Source organism: Sitophilus oryzae, unplaced genomic scaffold (assembly GCF_002938485.1).
Source record: "Sitophilus oryzae breed Bouriz unplaced genomic scaffold, Soryzae_2.0 scaffold_860_pilon_pilon, whole genome shotgun sequence".
In the NCBI taxonomy this organism is placed as follows: Eukaryota; Metazoa; Arthropoda; class Insecta; order Coleoptera; family Curculionidae; genus Sitophilus; species Sitophilus oryzae.
This window is the reverse complement of record NW_022147484.1, coordinates 1,919,717-1,946,366: the sequence shown is the minus strand read 5'-3', so window position 1 is coordinate 1,946,366 and position 26,650 is coordinate 1,919,717. Positions and strand designations below refer to the sequence as shown.

At 31.6% G+C, this 26,650-nt stretch overlaps 2 protein-coding genes across 2 annotated transcripts in view; one reads left to right on the top strand and one right to left on the bottom strand.

Annotated features, from left to right (window-relative positions):
• Positions 1 to 5,883, top strand: part of LOC115890245 (peptide-N(4)-(N-acetyl-beta-glucosaminyl)asparagine amidase) — a 29,571-nt gene extending 23,688 nt beyond the window's left edge. Inside the window, exon 9 of the mRNA XM_030910424.1 lies at positions 5,365 to 5,883. Coding sequence (XP_030766284.1) covers positions 5,365 to 5,531 — 167 coding nt within the window. The 3' untranslated portion in view covers positions 5,532 to 5,883. The remainder of the gene's footprint in view (positions 1 to 5,364) is intronic.
• Positions 5,884 to 6,886: 1,003 nt separating this feature from the next.
• Positions 6,887 to 24,009, bottom strand: LOC115890282. Its single transcript, XM_030910461.1, has 10 exons — positions 23,644 to 24,009; positions 23,101 to 23,380; positions 22,486 to 23,047; positions 22,221 to 22,423; positions 20,498 to 20,737; positions 16,142 to 16,377; positions 14,715 to 14,994; positions 9,889 to 10,453; positions 9,406 to 9,608; positions 6,887 to 7,133 (listed from the first exon to the last, which is right to left on the bottom strand). Exons 1-10 carry the CDS (start codon positions 23,822 to 23,824, stop codon positions 6,887 to 6,889), a joined length of 2,997 nt encoding a protein of 998 aa, XP_030766321.1. The 5' UTR covers positions 23,825 to 24,009.
• Positions 24,010 to 26,650: the final 2,641 nt, after the last annotated feature.

Sequence of the window (26,650 nt, the reverse complement as noted above, 5' to 3'; positions counted from 1 at the left end):
AAACCCAATAAACGTCAGTCAAAGCCTAAATTTCATTCTAATTCCGTAAAAAAATATTCGGATGCATGAAAACGTTCAATAAAAACGTTTTAAAATCTATGACGAAATATATTGTCAATATTCTATTGACGAATCTAATCTGAAAAGTTTGAAATTTTTATGCATTGAAACTAGGAATGTCAACTTTTTAATTTTTATTGTACAGACGATCTGACAAGAGTACTCGGTAATGTCAAAAAAATTTTACTAAGAAATGTTTGAAAAGGCTTATTCAATTATTCAACAATCTGAATTTTTTAAATAAATTAAATGTGAAAAGTATAGTTAGTATTGTTTGAAATGTCGTATGATCGAAAAAAACGGCATCTAGTTGACTAGAAAATGACGATCGATGACAGTTCCCTTTTTTGGCATCATCAAAGTAAAGTGGGCGTATTATAAGAAGGAGCCAGGACCGTCATCAGTGACGCGACTGCATAGCGACCGCTCCTTGCTTGCGATTTGACGATTCGGTGATCCATGAGCGCTAGTTTAGATATTTTTAGTCTAACATCTCTGTTCTAATGCTATAAAATCAGATTTAGAATGTTTTGCGCGGCACTGTCTTAAGGCGGCTACAGACGTTCATGCATACTTGACAAGTGCACATGTGCAAGCGTACTTGTATAAGAATGTTGAACGTGTGTAGGAACAAACATGTACAAGTATTTCGACTTGTGCAAGTGGCATAGACTTGTACGAATTTTATTCATGCCCCAGTGACTTGCGCAAGTATGCATGAACGTGTGTATCAAACTTGCGCAAGCCTGAAGTTGATTCTAGTAGGTTTATTATGGGTTTATTGCTTGTTAGTTATTTGTTTGTTACCAGAAGATCGATAAAAATGGCTAGTGAACATGAAAATTTTGCGTGAGGTATCGGTGGAGTTCATTAGTATTTATAGAGAATCTCTTTGTTTATGGCAAGTAAAATCAAAGGACTACCATAATAGAAACAAAAGAGAGGCTGCATATAAAAGTTTAATTACAAAATTGCAAGAAATTGATAAAACTGCAAACTGCGATTCGGTTGTAAAAAAATAAAAAGTTTAAGAACAATTTCTTTTCAATAAAAGGAGTAACCTGGCAAATATGTTTCTTCATTCATTCGTAAATAATTGTGCCAATCAGCAGGGTAAAACTTAAATTCGTTTAAAATATTATTATGCGAATAGATATTTCTCTTTAGAAGCCAGTTTTTGCACCAAAATCAACGGGTTTTCTTTTTTCCTTTTTGGTTAAGCAGAATAACGAACATTGCAAGTAGCGCGTCTTCTTCGTCCATTTTTACCTACTAAAGCCAGACTAAAACTGTTCAAGTGCGCTTGTATTGTGTGGAGTCAATGCGAACATGTACAAGAACGCTTGCACAAGTACACTTGTCAAGTATGCATGAACGTCTGTAGCCGCCTTTAGGGAACGTCCATAGTGCACCGGCTTCCCGCTTCTCGCTTTATCGTTGCAGACTAGCGGTGAAAAATAGAGGGACAACTGTATGGGCGTGGCTATAAGTGCACCAGTCAGCCAACTTCAACCGGATTAAACTGCTTTTACCGGAATTAATTATTGTTTATTTTTGTCGCTTGCCCGCCTCACCCGCTCAACAATTTTATCATCGCAACCCCTTTTTGAAACCAATTCAACTTCCTCGCTTTCCCAAACTTAATCTACCCTGCTCGGCTCATTTCTAAATTTCCAATGTAGGTTATGCTTTAACACAATTCATGCTATTCGCTTACAAAATTATTAAAAATTAATCGATTTTAATGATAACTATCTTGTGTACATCTATGTATTTTCAAAATTGCAGCATTTTTTAAAATAGTTTTCAATTTTGTTGGAAATATACAATGAATTCAATGTTTATTTCTCCATGCGGAAATATTCGTAAACTTTTTGATGGTGAGCTGTGTGTTGTGGATATAATGTATGATATTTACTAAATTCACTATGAAAACGCGAGTAGTAATTTTTTGTATCAGTTCAATATGAACATTATCATTTCAGTTTAATATGAAGATTATCACTAGCTAATAAAAAGAAATAATACACTCATGGACAAAATTATCGAATATTTTAAATTTTCAAAAATGTTTTCATGTATATAAATTTTAATGAATAATATGCAACAAACAAGAAAGAACAATGTATTTTACACATTTTAAATAAGGAATATTAAATTATTATTGACAGTAAATCGTAAAAAAAAATTAATGTTAAATTTATGAAAATGAAGGATACTTAGTTTCAACTTAAATGCTTCAGAAGTAAGTAAGTAAAATCTTTTGAATGGAAAAATAGGGAATAGTTAATAACGAGTATTCCCACCTCGAGCTCTAATTACTGCTTGCATCCTTCTCGGCATGCTACTAATTAAAGTTTGAATATATTCTTGATGAATTGCAGTCCACTCGTGTTGAATCGCATATCGAAGCTCTTCTAGTGTATTTGTACAGGATTTCTTCGTTGTATGCTCATCCCACAAATGCTCAATGTGATTTAAGTCTGGGCTATATGGTGGCCAGTCTTATCTTTGAATCTGGACTATATCAAGATAATTAGTCACTATGCCAGCTGCATGTGGTCGAGCATTATCGTGCATAAATAGGAATCTGTAATATCCAATGAGGCCTACATATGGCAAAACATGATCTTGGAGGATATTTTCAATATACCAGTCACTGGTAATTTGTATAACGAATCTTATACAAATATTTATGCTTGAGCTAGATATATTTTATAATTGATTTATAATATAATTTAAAACAATTACAAAATAGCTATAAAAATATGCATTTTAGTTTATTAAAACATTATCGACATGTTTTATAGCTGTTTTTACGACTGATTTATAAAACAATTTGATCTTCGCAATAATTTAGTCGCGACCGCTACTCTAAGAAAACAATTTTATAATTGCTGTTAAAGAAACGAATTAAAATTCTTATAAAGCGATTAAAAAACAAAAGTGTTTTCCCTAATACAAAAATGTTATTTAGGAAACTCTATAAACATACTATAGCACTAACCTCAAAGTTTGGTTTTGGTCAGAGTTTAAAATATATTTTAAAATTGTGATTTTATCTCTAAAACTTAAAATGTCAAGTATTTCTAACTGAAAGGTTTTATTTCTGATATTAAACATATTTGTGTCTAAGTGTAGCTAACAAAAAATAAATAACATAAGCAAAATGAATAAAAAATAATCATGTTTTGAAATAGCGGGATAACACGTGAAGGGCAACAATATTGCTATATTAAAACCAGGTTCGACTACATAGTAGTGAGGCCCATTTCTACGTTATTATTCTGTGGCGTTCGTATCTAAAAGGTGAAGGAAAGAAAGCCATCCAATGTCGCCAGAATAAAAATAAAGTCTGGAAGTATAATTAAAAGTCTAATTTGTGTTTAATTATGTATTTTTTTTAATCATTTGCCGTAGAAAAATCGATGAAAATTTTAATTTTTTAAAATGTCTTTCTATGTTTTAAGTATTGATGAACCTACTAGCGAATTTAAAAACAGACGTCTATAATTTTATTGTTGTAAATGGGACAGCACCGGAATATATAGACGAATTTAATTGTATTTTGCCGACATTATTTTAAGTAATAAAACAAATATGTTCTGTATAGCATCATTGTAAAACAAGTTAATTGTATAACTGCTCCCTAAGCAACAAAAATGTTTTGTTAGTCGACGCCATGATTTTATGTTGAATTTGGACGACTGTATGTCGGCCATTTTATCGAGTCGGGATTTGCAAAACAAAATAATCGAAATTTAATTCAAAATAAATGTATTTATAAGAAACGAATTAGTTTTCAATAATATCGGATATTGGACAATGTCGATTTTCCAGTTTACAGGTAATTTTGCAGTAATTTCCTAAAAATAAAATATTTATTATAACTGCAAAATCTTATTAAAATGAAAGCACCTTAAAATATTTCCACAAATATGGATATATAATATCAGTAAAATTTGCTCCGCAGGAAAATTTGACTCCTGGAACGTGTTAGGCGATATACTTTTTATACAATTTACATCTTTCTTTAAATTAGCCATATCTGTCATTTAAATAGAACATATGTGTACTTTGCCATTTTAAAATCAGTTTTATCTTGGTCACTATAAATACACGATATTATAATTTTATTCTTGATAACTAAAAAACAAAAATGCAGATGCTTGCTACAAAAATATTTTAACTGAGACAAATATGTTATTTTTAAAATATTTATAAATCTTTTATAAAACAGTTTTATAAATATTTTGGAATGTACTCAATATTATTTTGTAAGAGTTATCGGAGACTTTTTAACGCACACTACACTCTATATAACCATTTTAGGCACATTTGTGCCACTTGGGACTGAATATGCGTTTTGGCAAATTGCAATCGACGAGTTGTGTGATTTTGGAGAAGACGTGGAACTTTGGCAGGCCGTCTTGGCTTTAAACCCACATCCTTTAATCTTCTTCTAACCGTTCTCGAACTAACATTAACTTGTCTTACATTTAGTACCTAATTTTTGAGGTATGTGGATGTCAATGTGTGATTTCTAGTAGAATTAAGTACCACAAAACGCCAATCAATTGCCGATTTACACCTTTTGCGGCCGTTTTGCAATACCTCACTGGTGGCATATTTCTTTTAAATAGAGAAAACAACTAATAAAGATCACTAAGAAATTACTTAAATTCACTACAAATCACTTAATTCAATATAATTCTTGATTTATGTAAGGAATTTTTAAATCTCAGAGGGCTATAGAAAATATACGCCATTAAAACTAATTAAATGTCAAAATATTTTAAAACAAATGAATATAATCGCCTACTAGACGAATAACATTAGCAAATTTATTAATTTACAACGATCATATAGAATCTTGTTCGAGTAATAGTGATAACAAAAAATATTCGATAATTTTGTCCATGAGTGTAGATAGCTCACGGGATAACTTCATGATGCCAAATGATATTCCCGCTTCCTGCAAGCGGTTGTTAATGGCCACTAACTGCTTCAGTGGCGCAGTTTCACAAAGCGATAAGACCTGCCGCGATATAAGCTGGCCAACGGAAAACGGTAAGCCGGACATGGACATAGGACGCTATGGACATAGGACGAGAAGGCGTTCACCAGCAAACTGTTGATGATGCTCCTGGCATCTTCTTAAAATGCGCTCGGTCTAGCATTTCGCACACTCGATTAGAGAGGGCAACTTTTAGTCTTAATTCTTTTTTCAAATATGTATGGCAGTGTTTTTTCTTCAAATAGGTATGGCAAATTGTTCTGTATCTCATTTTGTATTCATTTCAGAGGCAAATGCGTTTAAAACAAGTGCATTTGCTGGCAGTAGCAATATTAGTTTAACAGCAAGTCTGTCTGGAGGTAAAGGCGACACTTCTTGGCAACATGCTCAACTATTTCGCCAACCATTGAATGACGACAACTATTCCTTTGTGATAACTTTTAGTTTTGAATAAAAGAAAATAATAGAAATTATGTGTAAATGTTTATGATGTATATTTCTTTATAAAACCTTTACTTTTAACTAATCTAGGTGATCTATATAAATTTTAACATAATATAATGATAAGATAAATTATTTCTATTAATATTTATAATTTTTATTAGTCAAATCTATAAATTAAATGTTTTTATATCACCTAGATAACGTAACAAAAATTAGCGACATAAATTCAAAGTCAATTTTGTATCTGTTATATTTTATTTTCTAGAAAAAAGTGTATCTTTGTCAGCTTTAAACTGATGTTAAATATGTTTTATTATATATTTGTTCATTTTTTTGTAAATAAAGGGTTAGGTATATTAGATATATGATTTTTTTTTCAATTTATCTTAATTTTAGATAATTAAAATATTTTTGTTTGCGCCAAATTTGGCAAGAGTTGCTAAGTACAGGACAATTTTACTAGATCATCAAAAATTTAGTTCAGGTTTTAATAAATAATTACAATGCGTTGAACTGCTTTTATTTGTTTTTCGTTTCTTAAACATAAAAGTAATTTTTTATCAAGTAGAAATTTAATGTTTTTATTTTGCTGTAAGTGTTAATGACCATCGCAATATTTAAAAATATCACAAGATTGAGAGCTATCAAAATTATTACTTAAAAAATACTGCTGCATTCAGAAGAACCGAATATTTCTGATTCCTAAAGAAAACATGATAAAAATGCGGTCAATACTCGTAGCCGTATTTAATAAAAAAATTCCGTCACTATAGATTGTAAATTATTTTTAAAAATATTGATTCCTGGTTGAAAATATTTGACGCTTATTTATATTGAGATTGTAATATCTTGCAATTAATTTGTTTAATACTTCTATATATTAACGTTCCTCTGTTTAGTAAACAGCTAAAAAATAGAGTGGACGTCTCTGCAATTCTTATATGAAATTATAGTATGTTCATTTTTTCTTTCTGCCATTTTTTGCCATGTGTTCTGTCGAAATGGCTGTCACTTCTGTCGTTGGACAAAGTTAGGGAGGTACCTTAGATTTTTTTAAATTATCAAAAAACAAAGCCCACTTGATCATATCCTTATCATATGTACAACTTTGTGATCGTATCGTACCGTTTTGGTGATTTGAGGAAATCTATTTTTCAGTAGTCTTATCTTTCTTTTTTATAACTTTTCTTGTAGCCTGATAACCACGATGATTACATTTTATTTTTCAAACATGTTTTTAATTTTATTTAGTTATAGAGAGGTTTTTAAATAAGTTTATGATGATAAAAATAATTACAAATAGAGTTGAACTTGAAACACAGTATTCTTAAATTTATCTTTTTATTAATACATATTAAAAACATTTTATTTAATATTATAAAAACGAATTAATCTATCTGCCTCCCTGTAGCCACTCTCAATAGCTCCATGGACGGTTGAGAAATAGTACGGGTGAGTAGCTTCCCCGGCGAACAACACAGATGGCGTTCCATCTGCCTTTACTAACGGCACAGCTAACTTATCTGGTAGCTTATCTCCGGCTATTAAGTGGCCCTTTACCGACTCGTAGGAGTATGTGCCTCTGAAGTGTGGATTTGAGTACCAGTTCGTTCTGAAAGTTAGAAAATATAATTAGTTGATTTTTTTTTGATGTATCAAACAATTTTGCTTGATTTGGATAAACAATTATGAAAAAATTACAGTAGAATTTCTTTAACTGTCAAACTTGATCATAAAATTTTTTGATATTACGAGATCTATAAGAATTCTAATAATTTTACTAGTGATGAGCGAGACTGGTGTTGGACTTGCCGTCGCAAACATTTGGTTGATTCGAAACCGTTTTCAAAAACCGGAGAGAGTGTGGCAAGTTTTATAACCTTTACGAAAATTATTTGCCACTTATTCTCATAATTTATCTAAACTTGATCGAAACCAATAAACTAGAAGGTGTAGTGAACATGAAATTTTCAAAAACCGGAGTTTACGAAAATTTGTTGGGACTTCATCTCATAACTTATCTAAAATGTAAAGGTTATGGCGATTACTATCTTTCTGATTCCATAAAATCTCTCTTACAAATACTAAATATATTAATTTTTGGGAATCCATCATTTTCTACAGCGCGACATGACAGAGCGACGAAAACAAAATTATTTGAATCGATCTCGCCGCTCGATCTAACCGGTCGCTCGCTCTCGAGCAGATCGCCTTACTATGTTCACACGTACTTGTCTTCACAGGTTTGTTTTTTGACCTGATGTCGCGCTGTTTGATCGCCGCTAGCCTCGTCGCTGCACTTACTCCACTATGTTCTTAGCCTTACAAGTGCAAGACTTACGGAGGATTCTTGCGGTCTTGCAATTTTTACATTTTTTATTTACATATCATTTTTCATAGATGATAATTAAAAACAAGTAAATAACGAAATTTTTATCTATTTAAAAAAATAATAAAAAATTATTCCTCCGAAATAATTCCCAGTAAATATGTGATTAATGATAGCCGTATGCTATATTATGCCATACACCACATTCGGCAATATGACGTATGATATATTCTTATAAAAAGCTTTTTTGTCGAAACACACCGAATATTAAATGTTAGGCGCTCATGTTTTTTGAACCATTCAAATAAATAAATGTGATATAAAAAGTGACTTCTTCTTCTTCAAGTGTCATGTTCCTAGTGAACGTTGACGACTGCCATGTTAACAATATCTATCTCTGTATCGTTCTCGATCTTGCGCTACATGGAGTAATAGAAAGTGACTTATTTATTCCAAATTATTGTTTTAATTTATTGCAAATAGTGTTTTCCTGACTTTTGCATACAATTTTAAAGGAACCTATACAGATTTAATATATAAATACTGGGTGCGTCTCGAAAGTGGCTCACCCCTATAACTTTTATTTTTTCAGGTGAAAAAAAGATTTGGTATGTTAGTATATGACATAAATTCGGATTGATTGACGTACTCAATTGTTTTTGGTCATTTTCCGTTTCACCGGAAATGACTACAACATTCTACATTATTCGATAGAAAATGACACTCAATAAAATGACGTATCATATGTCAACTTTTGACATTTTCGCTTAAAAAAAAATCGTAATTTAAATTTCAATCCATAATGCCATGGCTGTGTTAAAAACACTAATTTTTAATCAAGGAGCCTTGGTAAAATAGTTTTGATCGTCTAATGTTTTTCGTGTCTTATCCTGGCCGGTTAAAAGATGCCCAAATCGTATTATTAATCATATCTCAATTTTTTTAAATGGAACAAGGGTGGCTCATTAGCATATCCGGAAAAAGCATTTTATTTACAAATAATTTGGTACTACACACTTGGTATTTCGACTCAAATTGTCGTTATGAACTGCATGTTACAATTTCCAATAAACCATATTCGAAAATGTCAAAAGTTGGAATATGATATGTCATTCTATTCAGAGTGTCATTTTCTATAGAATAAAGTAGAAATATACCGAGGGTGCCATTTAAAAATTAAAAGTTGTAGTCATTTCCGGCGAAACAGGAAATGACCAAAAACAATTGAATACGTCAATCAATTCTAATTTATGTCATATACCAATATACTAAATCTCGTTTTTTTATCTGAAAAAATACAAAAGTTACGGGGTTGAGCCACTTTTGAGATGCACCCCGGTATTCAAAAAACCAGACAAATATTGTTTCTTTATTAATTTTTTTTTAAGTTTCATTTGCATTAAATTACTTAAAACTATTTATTTAAAGATTTTCTATGTAGAAAGTGCCTCTGGAAAAAACCAAGAGTCTTGCAGCAAGACCATCTCCAAGACTGGACCCTGCAAGACCAAGACCGAGAGAGTCTTGCATTTGCTCATCACTTAATTATACTTACTTTATGATTGTGTCAGGTAGTGTCACATTGTATTTTGCCGAAAAAAATGACATCAGAAGACGTTCCAAGCCTCTACGTAGTTCAACTTCTGACAGATTTTCAATTTGAGGGACGTATTTTCCAGCAAACCAAGAAATAATAACTTTTTCATTGTTTTCTCCTTGAACCGTACTGGATATTGTTGATAACCAATCTAGATTTTCCTAAAAGCAAACACATATCTATTTTACTTCATTATATTTTATTTTTTTCAGTCTCAACCTCTCTGAACAACCAGAAAATTATTATGTGTACCTTACTTCACATTCAAAAATCTTAAAAGAAATGCCAGTTCACCATATTCATCGGAAATCAAGTTCACCATATTAAAACCCCTTTGCAGTTTCGTCAGGTTTGTTGATATACTTCTTTTTTATTATTTTAATTAATGGATTGGGTTGCACTAAGAATTGACAAATAATAATAGAAAAATAATTATCAAACCTGTTTAAGTTTTTTCTTGTCTTCTGCTGTCCATATGAAAGGCCAATCGGCGTTGCCATCCCACCATTTTACCGGAAAATGCATGACTACTTTGACAGTAGCCCCAAAACCGATATTTTTTATCGCCTTTACTTTATCCTCAGGCAAAGCTGGATTAAACAGACTCTTGTACTTTGCCTTTAAAACGCCAACTGACGGTGTCAGAATTACATGATCTGCTTTATACCTATCACCGTCTGCCGTAACAATAACCATTTTTCCATTTTGGTTCCAGTTGTTGATTTTTACCACTTGTTTTTGTAGTAAAATATTATTGTCAATCGGTAACTGGTTATCAGGATTAGGGTATTTTTGCATCATGATATCTAGGATTGTTCTGTATCCTAATCCGTTCCAGTTCAGGCCTAGGTCGCCATCGCATTTTTTATAGGCGGAAATTAGCGTTAGGTCGCACAAGTCCAGGGGAGAATCTAGACAAGCTAGGTGGTTTTTCATCCAGTCATAAGAATCTTGAATTATTTCGGATTCCTTGTGATCTGTGATGGTTTTCGTAAATAGAGAGGTTCTGAAAAGATAAAATATACAATATGATCAAAACGTTCTATGATCAAGTTCAGATGGTATTCAAAAAATATATGGCGGGCATATGATAACAGATAAACAATTCTTATGGGAAATTACATCAGAATATATTTAATGGTCAAAGTAACAATCCGCTTGTTCAAGAAATTTTTTAATTTAAGGTGCGTCTACACTAGTCTACACTAGTACTTGATCAATTCACTTGAATTCAATTGCCATGAATGCAATCTGACCGTCTAAACTCGACGAATTATGTTAATTGATCAAGTGAGTTGATTCAAGTTTCAGTTGACTATTGTTTAACTTTTGACATTCAAGAAGTGGTGTTTTTAAAATGGCGGCAAATAGATGGTCGCAAGAAAGTTCTGTAAAATTTGTTAGCTTATATGAAAAATACGAGTGTCTATGGAACACAAGAGAGTCCAGAATTCAAAATTAGGGAAAGAAGGGTAACTTCTAGCTTAAGTCGAGGAGAAATAGCATTAGGTACGCATTAATGTGTCTTTTTAACTATATGTGCAACTTTTCCCAATAAAAACTTAAATTGGTTTGCATCCACCCTTACATTTTTTATAAATTCTAGGATCTTCTAACCTCAGATAATAAAGTATTAGACGCACCATTAGTCCAAGATCCTAGTAGTCCAATCCCACAAGGAAAAAACCTAGGCTCTCAGTAGTGCTCTCATGTGCTTTGAACACCGGCGTGTTTGTGGGGTTCGCCCTGTGACACCTTGGCAGATACCAGGTGAGAAAGGTAACTAAAAGAAATAAATGAATTTTACTTATTTTTACATATGTTATTAAGACAACTATTATAAAGTTATATTTAATCATTCAGACAGATTGTAATGACCAAACATCCTCTAAACACAAAAAATATTCAGTCGTTACTATGAGCGCGGGAGAACTATGAGTTTCCGAGTAAAGTATTTAAAAATATTTTTAAAATACTGCTTTCGATTTAATATTTTTGCATCTTTATTTAAATAAGATGAGCTGTTTTATTAAAGTAATAATTAATAATTATTAAAGTAAATTAATTTATTGCATATAAACTACTCAAAACAATTATCGCATATTTTCTAAAAAAATATTAATTTGAAAAACAAGACACCATGAATTCTCTGACATACATTTTTAAATAGTTTGGATATTGTAAAAGGAAATATTGGAAAATAAGCCTGGGGTGATATACAATTCTTAGTCGGCCGATTATGTAGTTGCAGAATTGTAATCAATATAATTCTTATGGAGCCGAGCATCACTCAAATAGTCTGCCGATCGGCTCCATAAGTATGTATTGTTTTCACTTTTACAACTAATCTTATTTATTTAAATAGAGATGCAAAAATATCAAATCGAAAGCAAAGTGTATATTTGAATACTTTACTCTGAAACGCATAATTTTCCCGCGCTCATAGTCACTAGAGGATGTTTGGTTATTATAATCTGTCTGACTGATTAAATATAACTTTATAATAGCTGTTTTAATAACATAATATGTAAAAATCAGACATGTAAAAATAAGTAAAGTTCATTTATTTCTGTTAGTTACCTTTCTCACCTGGTATTTGCCATGGTGTCACAGGGCGAACCCCGCACAAACACGCCGGTGTTCAAAGCACATGAGAGCACTGCTGAGAGCCTAAGGTTTCATCCTTGTGCAAATAAGTTATGTCTGATCGTTCTGGGATCTTACTCTATAAGTAGTTCAGCGGCTAATCCATTTTTGAGATATATTCTTCTTTTACGTCTTGTTTTTTTACGTAATAAACTTTCTTTTTGGCAGTTTGTAGTACAGCCTTACGCATTGTCGCATTTTGAATCAACTAACAGAACCTTTTTGACACGAAGTGTGTAAACTCGGTATGTGCATTCAAGTCAGTTGAATTCAAGTGACGTGATCAATTGACTTCACTCGTGTAAATTTACTTTAAAGGGTGCCTCAAACGATCAATATTATTGACAGTAAAAAACTTAATGTTAAAATCAAAAACAAAGTCCCAAACCACTGTCAAAACTATTTTTATTAGTGACCGGTTTCGGCAATTCCAACCAGCAGAGATGTATTGATGATCTCCCTGTGTGTTTTTGGTACGGTGCGAATTTCTGTTGTATTGTCGTAGGCAGTGGCGTAGCGTGATTTAGGGGCGCCCGGGGCGGAGAGCCTCTAGAAAGAAGTTTTGCCGCCCCTACAGAATCCATCCGCCGCCTTTATAACAATTTTTTGTCGCCCGCAGGTATTCGGAGGGCTTCCGCCCGGGGCGGACCGCCCCCTCTGACCCCGCCTTGCTACACCACTGGTCGTAGGTATGCAATTTATTTTATATACAGGGTGGTTCGAACTGTCTTCCGGAAACTTCGGCGGCATATTCTACAGATTAAAATAAGAAAAAAAGTTCGTATAGATGTATGTCCTAAAATGCTTAGTTGTGGAGATACAGGGTGTAGAAGTTTCATTTTTATTTCGATTTTTTCGTAATAATTTCTGAAGTAACGTCAGTATTTGGATAAAAATTGGTGTCTGGCAGTTTTTTGACGTGAGAAATTTAATTTTCATGTCAATATGACTCCTACTTATAGAGGGCGCCACCTACATATTTGTTAACTGGTTTGAAGACTAATAACTTTTCGTCCATATCTGTATAAGACTACTGATTAAAAAAATATACATTTACGACTTTTTTTACATAAAAAAGATCTCTTGGTAAAAATCGCTACGAGTACTGGTTCTCGACATATTTGGAATCGAAATTATGAATGCCAGTCATCATTGACATAAATTAAACATGTTGTCTAAATAGTTATTAGACTGAAATCATAAATTTGAAATCTGTTTGTACCAAAAGTTCAACAGAAACTGTTTAATCATCATTTTTTTGCAGAAAAATTTATGATTAATTTAAAAAAATAACAATTTATTATTTCAATCAAATAACTATACTTAACGTGTGCATAGTTTTGTCAATAATGACATGTATTGATTATTTCCATTCTAAATATCTTCAGAACGGTTGATCGTAGCGATTTTTACCAAGAGACATTTTTTACGTAAAAAGTCATGGAAATGTATATTTTTCCAGCTAATAGTTTTATACAGGTACGGACAAAATGTTATTACTCTTCAAAACAGTTAAAACACATGTAGGTGGCGCCCCCTACAGATTTTGACATCAAAATCAAATTTCTCGTGTCGCAAAACTCCCAGACACCAATTTTCATCCAAATATTGACGTTACTTCAGAAATTATTTGGAAAAAATCGAAATAAAAATGAAACTTCTACACCCTGTATCTCCGAAACTAAGCATTTTAGGACATACCTTTATAGGAACTTTTTTACTCATTTTTATCTGCAGAATATGCAGTCGATGTTTCCGGAATACAGTTCGGACCACCCTGTATAAAATTAAACGAACAAGCCGTTTTTGACAAACGTCTGATGATGGCTGGAATTGCCGAAACCGGTCACTAATAAAGAAATTTTTGACAGTGGCTTGGACTTTGTTTTTAATTTTAACATTAAGTTTTTTTACCAAGGGCCATCGTGAAAATGAACAAACTCTATAAATTATTTACAGTATTTACAAAAATTGTCAATAATATTGAGTGTGTGAGGGTAAATACTGATGGGATCATGACGGGACAGTTAGCATACTGATATATATACTGTATGACCGAAAAAAAACGGCGTCAGTTGGTTTGGCTATGACTATCGATAACATTCCCTATATAATTTTACATTTAAAATGAGAGCGATCTTCATTTCATAACCATCGCCGATTCCGTTTTTTTTCGATCATATTGTACTCAGCCTATTCTGAAAGTACAATATAATTGAAAAAAAACGGCCTCAGCGATGGCTGTGAAATGAAGAATGAAGATCGCTGTCATTTTATATGTGAAACTATAATATGGGGAATGTTATCGATAGTCATTTCCAAGCCAACTGGACGCCGTCTTTTTTATCATACGGTATTTTAAGGCGGAGCTAAACAAGAGAAAACATGTCAGTGGCGCACATGTTTTGAATACCTTAACCCCCTGTAGCCTACGAAACAAAGCAGAATCGAGCTATGTGAAAAAATCTTATTTTTACGTTACGTGAGGAATATCCCCAGGACAGATGGCACATGTTTATTGAAACACCCTGTATGTTTTATTGTTTTTTGAGTGCCTGGTGCCTGGAATCTCTAAGTTTTAAATTTACTGAAGAAGACCAACTGGATGTGTAAAAGCTTACTGTATTTTTAAACACTCTCCCACTGAGCTGACATCTCCGCATCCATTTTTACCATCTTCAGACGCTTCCAAAGATTTCTGGAATTTTCTAATCTTTTCTGTTATGGCCTTGTCGACTATTTCTCCGTTGGATCTAACATATCGAACGCTCTGATTTGAATGTTTTAGGATCTCCAGATCTTTTACCATCGAATAAACAATATTATTTTCCTCTCCATGACAGAATTGTGCTCCTAAATCGACATATGCATCCCCTAACTGGATGCTATGTATTCTTCCACCTAATAAATTAAATATGTCTGTTAATAGCAACAAGTCAGTTTCAAACAGACTTAAATCTGAAGTCAATTTCAACATAAAGTTTAAATGATTTAAATCTTAAGTCATTTTCTTTCAAGTCGAGTAATATATTCCTAAAGACTTAAATCAATATAATATAATTTCTGAAGTAACGTCAGTATTTGGATAACAATTGGTGTCTGGGAGTTTTTTGATATAAGAAATTTGATTTTGATATAAATATGACTCCTATTTGTAGGGGGCGCCACCTACATGTGTTTTAACTGTTTTGAAGAGTAATAAATTTTCGTCCGCACCTGTATAAAACTACTGAGTGAAAATATATATTTCCATGCTTTTTTACGTAAAAAATATCTCTGGTAAAAATCGCTACCAGCAACTTCTAACTCAAGATATTTAGAATGAAAATTGTCAATACATATGTCATTATTGACAAAAAATAAACATGTTCAGTAGATAGTTCTTTGATTGAAATGATAAATTTTGAAACTCTTTATTTTTTAAATTAATCATAAATTTTCTTCGAAAAAAATCCGATAAGACAGATTCTAGACTACAACTGTAGGTGTGTAGCACAAAAACATTCAAATTTCTGATTTCAGCCTAATAACTATTTAGTCAACATGTCTAATTTATGTCAATTTATTATGACAGGTATTGATAATTTCGATTGAAAATATTACGAGAGCTCGTAGCGATTTTTACCAAGAGATCTTTTTTACGTAAGAAATGTTGTAAATGTATATTTTTTTACTCGGTAGTTTTATACAGGTATGGACGAAAAGTTATTTCTCTTCAAAACAGTTAACACATGTAGGTGGCGCTCGCTCACTAGGATTCATATTGACATCAAAATCAAATTTCTTATATCAAAAAACTCCCAGACATCAATTTTCATCCAAATATTGACATTACTTCAGAAATCATTTGGAAAAAATCGAAATAAAAATGAAACTTCTACACTCTGTATCTCCGAAACTAAACCATTTTAGGATATGCAATTATAAGAACTTTTTTTTACTTATTTTTGTCTGCAGAATGTGCTACCGAAGTATCCGGAATAGAGTTCGGGGACCACCCTGTATATAAAATATAACTAAACTTACACATGTATATATTAATACATACCTATACGATTTTCGGCTTCTAGGATTATTATATCTGTAAAATTATGTTTTAAAAGTTTTGTAGCGGCTGCTATACCGGATGGACCGCTTCCAACGATAACAATGGCAGGGCTAGAGGTACCAAGTACAGCTCCTGACCTATCCAACGCCAGCACCGCCAGAACCACCAATAAACAAAACATACCGAAGACTAAATAATACGAATAACAATGAGTGAAGGAACTCTTTTTATAAATACTTCGATAAAAGTGTTAAATTCTAAATCAATTGACCTATAGCATTGGCGTAGCACTTGTCAGAGGCTTTGATTTTATATCTATATTGAGAGTGATAACAACAAATGACAAATATATTGTTTAAATAGCAAACAGTTCTAACACAAAAAAAGATAAATTATTATATTTACGGTAATGGCTTTCATCGAAGATTTTTTTGGGTGAAATGAAACTGTTTAGGAACACCTATGGCTCGTGTATCCTGTGATAATACCAATATGTTCAAGTTTTCCATATTTTCTAACAAAGTGTCGGTTTAATTTCTTTATGTGTCATTAATTAAATGAATGATGATAGAGCCAATATTTAACATAGTTATATCTTGCAGTGATAGTAAATTGATATTAAATTACCGTAAATGAAGTATTAATAGTATTATACGTAAATTTTAGTTTGCTGTTATTGTTTAAAAACCATTGAACTCGCAGCTTGCAGATTATTTTACATATTAAATGATATTTTTATGAATACTTTGTTAAGGAATATTTTATTCGATTAAAATTATTAAATATACTTTAAATATGAAATTACAGTAAACTCTAATTGTTTTTATAGATTTTCTGGATTCTAAAATATTTTATTGAACATGAACTTTTGATAAAGTATTATATGCCACAAATTTTCTAATATTTTTTTTTTCTAATAGTCTTTTTCAATTGACTCTCAATTTGACATTTGTACAATGCTGTTGTTTAATTTAGTAAATTTTCTCATAAAAACAAGATGGCAGATTCAAAATGGTGGACTGGTGGTGGACACAAAATGGTGAAAATGGTGGAAATTGGTTCTAATTGCTAATTTTAACCATTTTAGGTTAAGCAAGTGGCACAATTAAAAAAAACACTTTTAAAAAATCACCATTTATGTGTGTAGAAAAACTTAAATGAATACAGAAATGGTCTTACAACTTAAATCTGTCTGCAATTTGCAACACTGCGTAGTTTAAAAGTGATGAGCATGATTTATTATTTTTCAAAATTTCTTTTAGGGGATTGGGGAAGGTTAGAGCAATTTTTTGTTAGACTTTAAATAAATACCACTTATTCCGAATAGAAAAAAAAATGTGTTTAAATATTTCCTAGCTATTTTTTAGGGCGGGCAGACTGGAACAACTTGTTCTTTAGTGCATTTAGTGTATGGAGATTTTTCTTTAAAAATATTGGGTTTCTTTGTTGAAAGTGACTCCAACCAAACCATAATGGTTGCCGGCTCCGATTCCATTGACGGCTGAAAGAACGGCGGAGAGTAACACCTGATAGCCACTTTTGCAAGAGCGTGAACGATAGGTTCAACAATCGTGAACGGCGTGAACGGTAGGTCCGAGGTTCAAATCTCACGCCGGACAAAAACTTTTTTTATTTTTTTTTACAGCTGTTTTTATTTTTTAAAAAAAGCTGTAAATATTTAATAGCAATCAAAATACGGATTGCGTTGGTTTCACTCTTTTTGGTGGGGTTAGATATTAGATTGATTTCAAAGGATTGATTATTTGGTTGTGTTAGTTGCGTTGTTTAAGTTGGTTATTTGGTGGGGTTGATTGCGTTGGTTAGGTTAGCTATTTGGCGGGGTTGGTTTGGTTGGTTTGGTTTTTACTAATTTACATTTGTTTAGCGTTGGTTAGTCTCTGGCGGGAAGTTTCCGAAGCCGGCATTCGTGCTACCGAATTTTGGAAACCAGCGCCGGCAGCGGAGTCACCTCCTTCTTTATTACCTGCTATGGTTTTCTTTTCACCAAAGTTTGGAAAAACTATAATATTTGTTTTGTATAATACTTGCAATTGTTTTCTTTCCGCCAGTGCCAGTGTTTCGATAAATTATCATAGTTATTAGAAATTATTAGTTTACAATTAAAAATAATATGTTTTAAATAATTTCTAGTTATTTTCTTTAAAGGAAGCAGACTGGGTCAGCATTTTATTATGCATTTAATATGTGGATATATTTGTTATTATGAGCAGATATAGCCTGTTTGGATCAATTATATCATAGTGTAAACGTCAAACAATCTATGCATCTTGAAGTTAACGCAAATTAATCTTCCACAATGTTATTTTAACCATGGAGTTATATTTAATTTCAAAATAGAATATAAACTGTCTCAAATGAATTCCTAAAACAAAACACCTAACTTTCAACTCTTGACAACATGTTACTATCGCACATTTTTAAAGTAAATAAATAAAGTATGCAGATATATATTTCAAAATTACGTAAATATTAATACTGAACCATTATTAAAAAATGTCTATACTTATGTGGCGGATTCATCATTCATATCTCCAAAAAAATCCTAACGTTCTGTTAAAAATCATTTTTAACAGAACGTCAACGGTTTCTTGTAGACGTATCTGTTTTAAATAAGTAAAGTGTTCTCGAATAGTTGAATTTAAATATTTTAAATAGTTTTTTCTTTATTCTTTGTATTTTTTTTGCTTCTGACGACGGAAAGAGATAAACGTTCCGAAACGTTAAGCATTTTTTTCTTTGTTAGGCAAATTTGTATAACTGTAAACATAACTTCTGACAAGCCGTGTCAAATTAGGTTTAACGCCAGAAGTGTTTACAAAAAATAACTATTTTATTTTGTAGATTTCTTTGCAGTGCAGTGGCAAAATACCCATAAAGGATTTTTTTGGAGAGATGAACCATTATTCTTATTTGTCAAATGTCAAAAGGTTAACACAGGCTCGTTACACTGTGCGCCGACCTGAACATAGGAAATCCCATGTAAATTTTAAAAATTATGAATTTATTTTTTATGCAGAAAAAAATACTATTAAATATATAATAAAATATAATAATAAAATATTGGAAACTTTTTAAAGAACTCCTTAAAATGGAGCAAATTGTTTATTTTCAATAGTTTCTACAATTTTCTTTTGGAGTTATTAAAGATTCAACAATTCTCAATTAACTGAAGGAATAATGCGGTCCTGATAGGAATAATAAACATATGCCACCTTCAAATTCAATTTTTAACAGACAGATATTTTTGACAGATCTCCCTAGAAGAAAATTATAATAGATTTGTCATATTGTAACATAACTTGTGATTCTTATGTTTGTTTAACCAGCACCGAATTATTTTGAATTTTCCGCGAGTATTCTTGTATTTCTCAAATTCAAAAACGAATTCGTATAAATTACCCAAAATATACAAATTGTTTCATTTTAAGGATTTCTTTAGAAAGTTTTAAATAAAATTTTCTGTAAAATAAAATGGGAAAAACTTATTGATCATTTTGAATATTTACATGAATTTCCTATGTTAAGGTCGACGATGTAACACACGGATATTAAGTAGTATATTAGGGTGCGTTTATGTTGGAGAGGCGATAAACGATAAGAGCAGCGATAGTAGCAAAGCAAAGAATATTATTATATTAATTTATATGTAGGTGTTTATATTGGAGCAACGCGTCGAGACACGCTTTGCAGTTGAGCAACGATAAGAGCAGCGCTAATTGGATTGGCTGTTTTCTTTGCTTTTATATCAAGAGTGATCGACATGGATACCGATAATTTAATAAGTGAAATATTTATTAGACCTGCCTTGTGGGACCAAACAAATAAAACCATCATAATAGATTGAAATTGTGAAATTCTCCAAATTTGTACCTTCTGGTATTTATTAGGTGTGCACAGAATTTGAGTTTTTTATCTGCAGTTTTAACAATATTATATTTAACAACATTTGAAGCTAAAAATAATTCATTTTCGGAATCACATTTAAAACAAATTACATACAATACATTTTAAACAAATATATTTTCAGTCGATTGATTTGGTCTCAACGTCTACTTGCAAAGCAGAAATCGCCGTTACTATCACAGCTCCACTATGAACGGCACATTATAGAAGTGAATTTTGCACAGCTCTTGTCGTTGCTTTTATCACTGCTTTTATCGTTTATAGCAGCTCCAACATAAACGCATCCTTACACCTAGCCAAATAAATATACTATGATATCTGATTATTAAAAATATATTGAAATAAAATTTTTATTTCGTTAAGACACAAAACAAGGTATTTATAGTTATACATAATACATGTCTGTAATGTTCAGTTGATGTTCAAATCTACTTTTTATAAATATTTATCAATCTCTCTGCTTCCCTGTAACCAGTCTCTATAGCTCCATGTACTGTAGAAAAGTAATAAGGATGCGTAGCTTCACCAGCAAACAGTATAGATGGCGTGTTGTCGTTCCTTAGTAAAGGTGCGGCTAGCTTATCTGGCAATCTACTTCCAGCTGCCAAATACCCTTTGACAGATTCGTATGAATACGTTCCGTTGAAGTGTGGGTTTGAGTACCAATTTGTTCTAAAATAAAATATGTTGGTATGTAGCTACATATATTGTAAGTATTCATTTAATCATTTGGGGAACTGACATGATCTGATCAGTGGAGATAAAGCCATCTGAAAGGACTACACAAAATAAGTTCTATTATTAGAACCTTCAGAACCTCATTAGAACCTCAAGAACCCCTTTTTTTTGGTGGGGGTTCCTTCAAATGGGCCCCAATATTTCACCACAGGCGGGGCTCATAGTCACTAGTGACATTCTATTTTTAAACACTCGTAAATGCCAATGCGAATGCGAATATCTGCTGCCGATATGCGAATGTCAATATTAACTTGTTGTTAAAGAGTTATTATAAGTATAAAATATTATCAATATCATAATTAAAAATAAAAAGTTTGAATATAAAATACATTTTTAATTTTATTTGATTTATAATTCAAATTCAACTTAGTTTTATTAGACCCCATTAAGTTTTACTAGTGTTTACTACTTGTGTTCCTAGTTCAAAAAAGATTAATACGAATTATTGGAAAAATGAAATATCGAGAAACGTGCAGATCTGTAGACGTCATTTCTCCGGTACCACCCATATCTGGGAGGCTTGCCCCTATCCGCTACCTGGGGAGGCGCCCGGTATGGAACTAGCAAAACCACGCGAGCTGTTATTATTATTTACAGATTAATAACTATTCTTAATAAATGTGTGTCTAAAGGGATCGTACCGCGATTAAAAAATCGATACAAAGACACAAAGTGCCAGAGTGGTGCGACCTCAAAAGTGCGATTTATAAAAAGGTTTAATTGTGGAATATCTTGTTTGCTATTATTATTAGTATTTTTATTTATGAAAGTAGATTATTATTTTAAGTAAAAAAATTAAGACTTTATTTTGACTTAAAATCGAGCTTAAAATAGATTTTTAGTCCTAATAGAAATAGATTTATGTAAAGATGACAAAAATTTAAAAGAATAATACGTTAGATAAAAAATAGAAATATGTGGGGTAATGTTTTTTTTTTGCTAAAAATAAGCTTTCTTTAGTTTTGTTTATTATTGCCTTAGTCTGATAAACAAGATAATTATTTTTAGATTTTTCAATTCAAAATAAAAGAAAGTATATGTAAAAAGAAAAAGTGATAAAAATATGAAAGGAGAATATACTTATTTTTTGTTTGGTAATTTCTAACAAAAAGTTGGTTATTAATAATAACTCATAATAACGAAACCAAACTAATACCAAAAAGTGAACGCTGATTACAATAATTAATATAATTACAATTAATATAAATGTAATACTATGTTAAGTTCAACATTATTGAAAATACATATTTCTTTGTTTAATTTACCCGTTATTATTTACATTTTATATATATTTTTTGAATATTCGCAGATACGAAGGCAAATGGCGAATATGTATTCGTTACATTACTAACAGGCACATAGTTAAGACCTTTGATGTTGGGTTTTGACCTCCGAGGAGACATCACTTAATAGTTACCTTAGTATTTCATCCGGAAATGTAACGTTATAACTCGATGAAAAGAAAGCAGTTAGAAAATAGTTTATTCCTCTTTCCACTTCACTTTTAGAGAGAGCCTCTATTTCTGGAACATATTTTCCACCATACCAGGAAATAAGAACATTGGGATTGTTTTCAGCTGTTATTGTACCTGTTAATGCATTTAACCAATCCAAATTTTCCTAAAATTGATAAATTGTATAAATAAATATGTATAAATATTGCTGGACTGAGTATATCTTACCGCAGTAAGATTCTTTTTGTGTTCAGGAGTCCACATTAGAACCCAATCAGTATTATTATCCCACCATTTGTCAGGAAAATGTAACATGATTTTTAAAATTGCCCCAAAACCGATATTCTCAATTGCTTGTATCTTTTCTTTTGGCAAAGGCGGATTGAAAAGGCTTCTGTAATTTGATTTGAGTACACCTACAGATGGAGTTAATATCACATGATCAGCTTTATATCTAGTACCATCCTTGGTTACTACTGTAACCTTTCCTTGTTGCCAATTCGTGACTTTAACGACATCTTTCTGGAGGAAGATCTTGTCGTCAATCGGTAACTGGTTATCAGGATTAGGATATTTTTGCATTAAAACTTGCAGAATAGTTTTATAGCCTAATCCATTCCAGTTGAGACCTAAGTCCCCTTTACATTTCTTATAAGCAGAAGTTATGTTTAGATCGTTCAGATCAAAAGGTGAGTCCATTAAACATAGTTGGTTTTTTACCCAATCATAGGAGTTTATGACGATCTCACTTTCTTTGGTTACTATGCCTGTTTTTGCAAGATACTTAAAACTGAAATTAATTACTAATTAACATTATAATTAAAATAGAAAACTGTATATTACTGAACATCCAGACATTCCTCAACAGATTGGGCATTATCACATTGACTTGGAGAAGTGTCTGTAGCTTCTAGGAATTCTTCCAGTTGTAATATCTTTTTTGCCAAAGTATTCGAAACGATCTCTCCATTTGATGTGTAAGCAGTTACTTGAGAGGTGTGAGGCTGAAGAATTCCCAAATCTTTGACCAGGGAGTAAACAATGTTATCATCTTGACCGTGACAAAACTCTGCTCCAAGATCAACATAGGCATCTCCAAACTTTACACTGTTTATTCTACCACCTAATATGTTGAAAAAGAAAATATTATAGATTGGGATTCCGTATTATAAATTGGACAGTTGTTGTAAACAAAAAAGTAGTCCTTATAATTATTATATTTTATTTTATATCACTTTAAGTCTAGGTTCACTTTGCTATTAATGAGGTTTATTGGAGAGTATTTTTTTTCTTAACGGGCTTTGTCTAAAATTATAAATAATTTTTTTCTTAAATAATTAGAGTTTTTAAAATATAATGAGAAGTGTGTGCAATATCATTACTTACCAATGCGATTTTCCGCTTCCAAAATAACTATATTGTTATAATCATTTTTTAAGAGCCTTGTGGCAGCTGCAATTCCAGATGGGCCAGTTCCAACAATAATTATCGAAGGGTTGGGTTTATTGGGTAGGGCCCATAACCCATTTAATGAAATAACCGTGAGAATCACTAGAGCAACTAACATATTGGGCTATGTAATTTCTAGAGGTAACTCATAATAATTAGTAAACTAAATAAATACTATACAAGTTTATGGTGAATACTTGGTATTAATACTAAGATATTCTGATTCAATAACTAGGTACTATAAGTGTCGGTATAAAAGATGTGATGTAATGTTAGATGTCACATTATGTTTGACCCGTAGATATTGTATAGGAAAATATTCCGTTATTCAAATTTTACGATTAAATAGTTTACAAGTTTAGTTTGCTGTTCGTATAGAAAATATTGTTTTAATCTAGTTGATGGACGAAGAATATATTTCATTTTGAAAGAAGATAATTATTAATAATACTGTCTTTATTTTTGGAATAAAAAAAGTAGCAAAAATAAAATTAAAATAAGTAATAAAAGTGGCTCACACCTATAACTTTTTTATTTTACCAGGTAAAAAAACAAGATTTGGTATACATAAACCAGGATTGATTGACGTATTCAATTCGGTCACTTGAACTGAAAATGACTACAACTTCTGATTTTTAAATGACACCTTCGGTGTTATTTTCTTGATTTGATAGAAAATGACACTCTGAATAGAATGACATATTGTAACGACCTAGCTTTGGGGGCATTTGCTAGGTTCGCTTAAGTTCTGGTTCTCGCTTTTTAGATTAAAACAACTATTACAAAAAGATTCATTTATTAGGGAAAAATATACAACAAAAATAAATGTGGGAAACAAAAATTGGGAAATGTACCAAGACTAGATTTATAGAATGCTGAATTACTTATATCGGAGACATGCTGACTGTGCTGTCTTCACTGACTGTCTACTGACTAACTGGCTTCTTCACTGTCTCTTCTCAATTAACTATTAACTTATCAACTCTTCAACTAAATCCGCTCTCTTCAGCATACTCTTTTTATATTCTTCTATTCGTCTTTTTCTTCTTGTGTTTTCTTCAATAGTTCCCTAAGAACAGTTGGATGATGAAGGCCAACTTTCATACCATCTCATAGGTGGTCGTCCAGGCGGTCGAGGCGTGTTGGGTCTTTTCTCCTTAGCAATTTTCGCTAACCGGTTGTTTGGCATCCTGTCCACATGGTCTCTCCACTCTATTCTTCTATTCATTGTGGTTATCCTTGGTTACGTCGCACAGTGGTTCAGATTGCCGAAAAGTGCCGCATAGGATATTTTTAATTTTATTACAAATTCTAGACTTATTAGGTTTAATGGCGGATTTATTAACATGACAAAGACAGTCCAAGGAATAAACAAAATATATTTCAGACTAAGTTTGTTTAGTATAAAAATATTAAAAAAGGGGGATTTTCTATGAATTTTATTCAAAAATTATAGTTTTTAAGAAGGTTTGAAAAATGCTTCGAACCTAGTCAAAAAAAGAATACCCATTAGGTTATCTGGTCTAAATTAAAGAAAAAAAAACATAAATTGCAATATGCGTTAAATGGAGTCTTCAAACTCATTTTCTTCATGACATGATTCACCACCACTTTATTCTAGTTCTTCTTCATTATCTGATTGACAATATTCTGTTGCCATATGAGTGCCATGTGCGGGTAAATCTTCACCTATTTTTAGTGGCGACTACTTTCTCTGGAAATTCAAACCCTAGTTGGACTGCTTTTGCCGTCTAATTTTTATGTTCCTTCCTTAAATTAGAAACTGTAGCATATGGCAGAACTTCCGAGGTGTAAGAATCTCTAATTTCTAGAAATAAATTGATTTTTAATCTTTGTCATTAATTAAAAGCAATACTGCAATATTTGCAGCATTATGTAGATAAAAAAACATGTTTTTTTTCTGTAAGATATTATAAATTAATTCCTTGGCAATATACCTTTGGTCTCTTTATTTTTTTGGGACAATTCTGAAAAAAAAAATCTTCTTGAAGGGCCAGGGTCATGAAAAGATTGATTTTCTTCCATTTGAAGTAAATTTTTATCCAGCCAGAGACAATTGTTGGAAATAAAACTGCTCCAAGTATAATTACATTTCCTCCACTTTTCTGACCATTTTTAAACAAAATTTTCAATTTGCTTTTTTTTCGATAATATGTTAGGAATATTATTATTACACAAAAATGAAATAATTTCATCAATAATATCCGCTTCTGACCTATTATTAAAACCCATTTTCAAAAACCTCTCACATATTTATCTGCGGCTTATTGTTCCTAAAAATAAAAGGAATAGAGTACAGGAGGAACATGTGAGTCTCTATAGTTACACTTTTACCAGTCCAGAGTTACCCAACAAATATTAGTATAATAATTTAAGAAATTATCCATGAAACAAAAATCAGACTACTGGTCAATTTAAAATTCTAATATATATAATAATATCATCTACCTCGGGGTCTCTTGGGGTAAGATACTTGATGGTAAATTAAACTTGGTATAATACCTTTTAAAAATTATAAAATACAGAAGCGGAGATCTGCGGAGTTCTAAAGATACGCAATTTCAAAGTTTAATTTTTTTCAAAAAAACGCTCTGCTATGTTTGAGATAACTACTAGCTTCATAAAAAAATATTTAAGTTAATAAAATTCTCTTAAAAAGTACCTTACCTTGGTCTTCAAAATCCATTATAATTTAATTTATTTCCAAGTCTCTGACCTAAGAACCAAAATATATTAGCAACACTAAACCATTATCAGCAAATAACTGATATATTTAAACTACAAAATCTAACGAAAACAACATTCCTGTACGCTTTTTTATTACGATTAAAAAGTGGATCGTGATAAATTTGAATAAACGGACCCATCATCTGTTGAAAATAATATCATTGTTGAAATTTTTTTCTTGATCCCTATGCGTCGA

What these genes read in the sequence shown, in the direction of transcription:
- LOC115890282 (XM_030910461.1), bottom strand. Translation starts at nt 23,824, where the DNA reads ATGTTAGTTGCTCTAGTGATTCTCACGGTTATTTCATTAAATGGGTTA. An exon ending in GAGGAATGTCTGGATGTTCA is followed by an intron (nt 23,048 to 23,100) that starts GTAATATACAGT and finishes AATTAATTTCAG; the next exon opens with TTTTAAGTATCTTGCAAAAA. An exon ending in AGAAGCCGAAAATCGTATAG is followed by an intron (nt 14,995 to 16,141) that starts GTATGTATTAAT and finishes TTAATTTATTAG; the next exon opens with GTGGAAGAATACATAGCATC.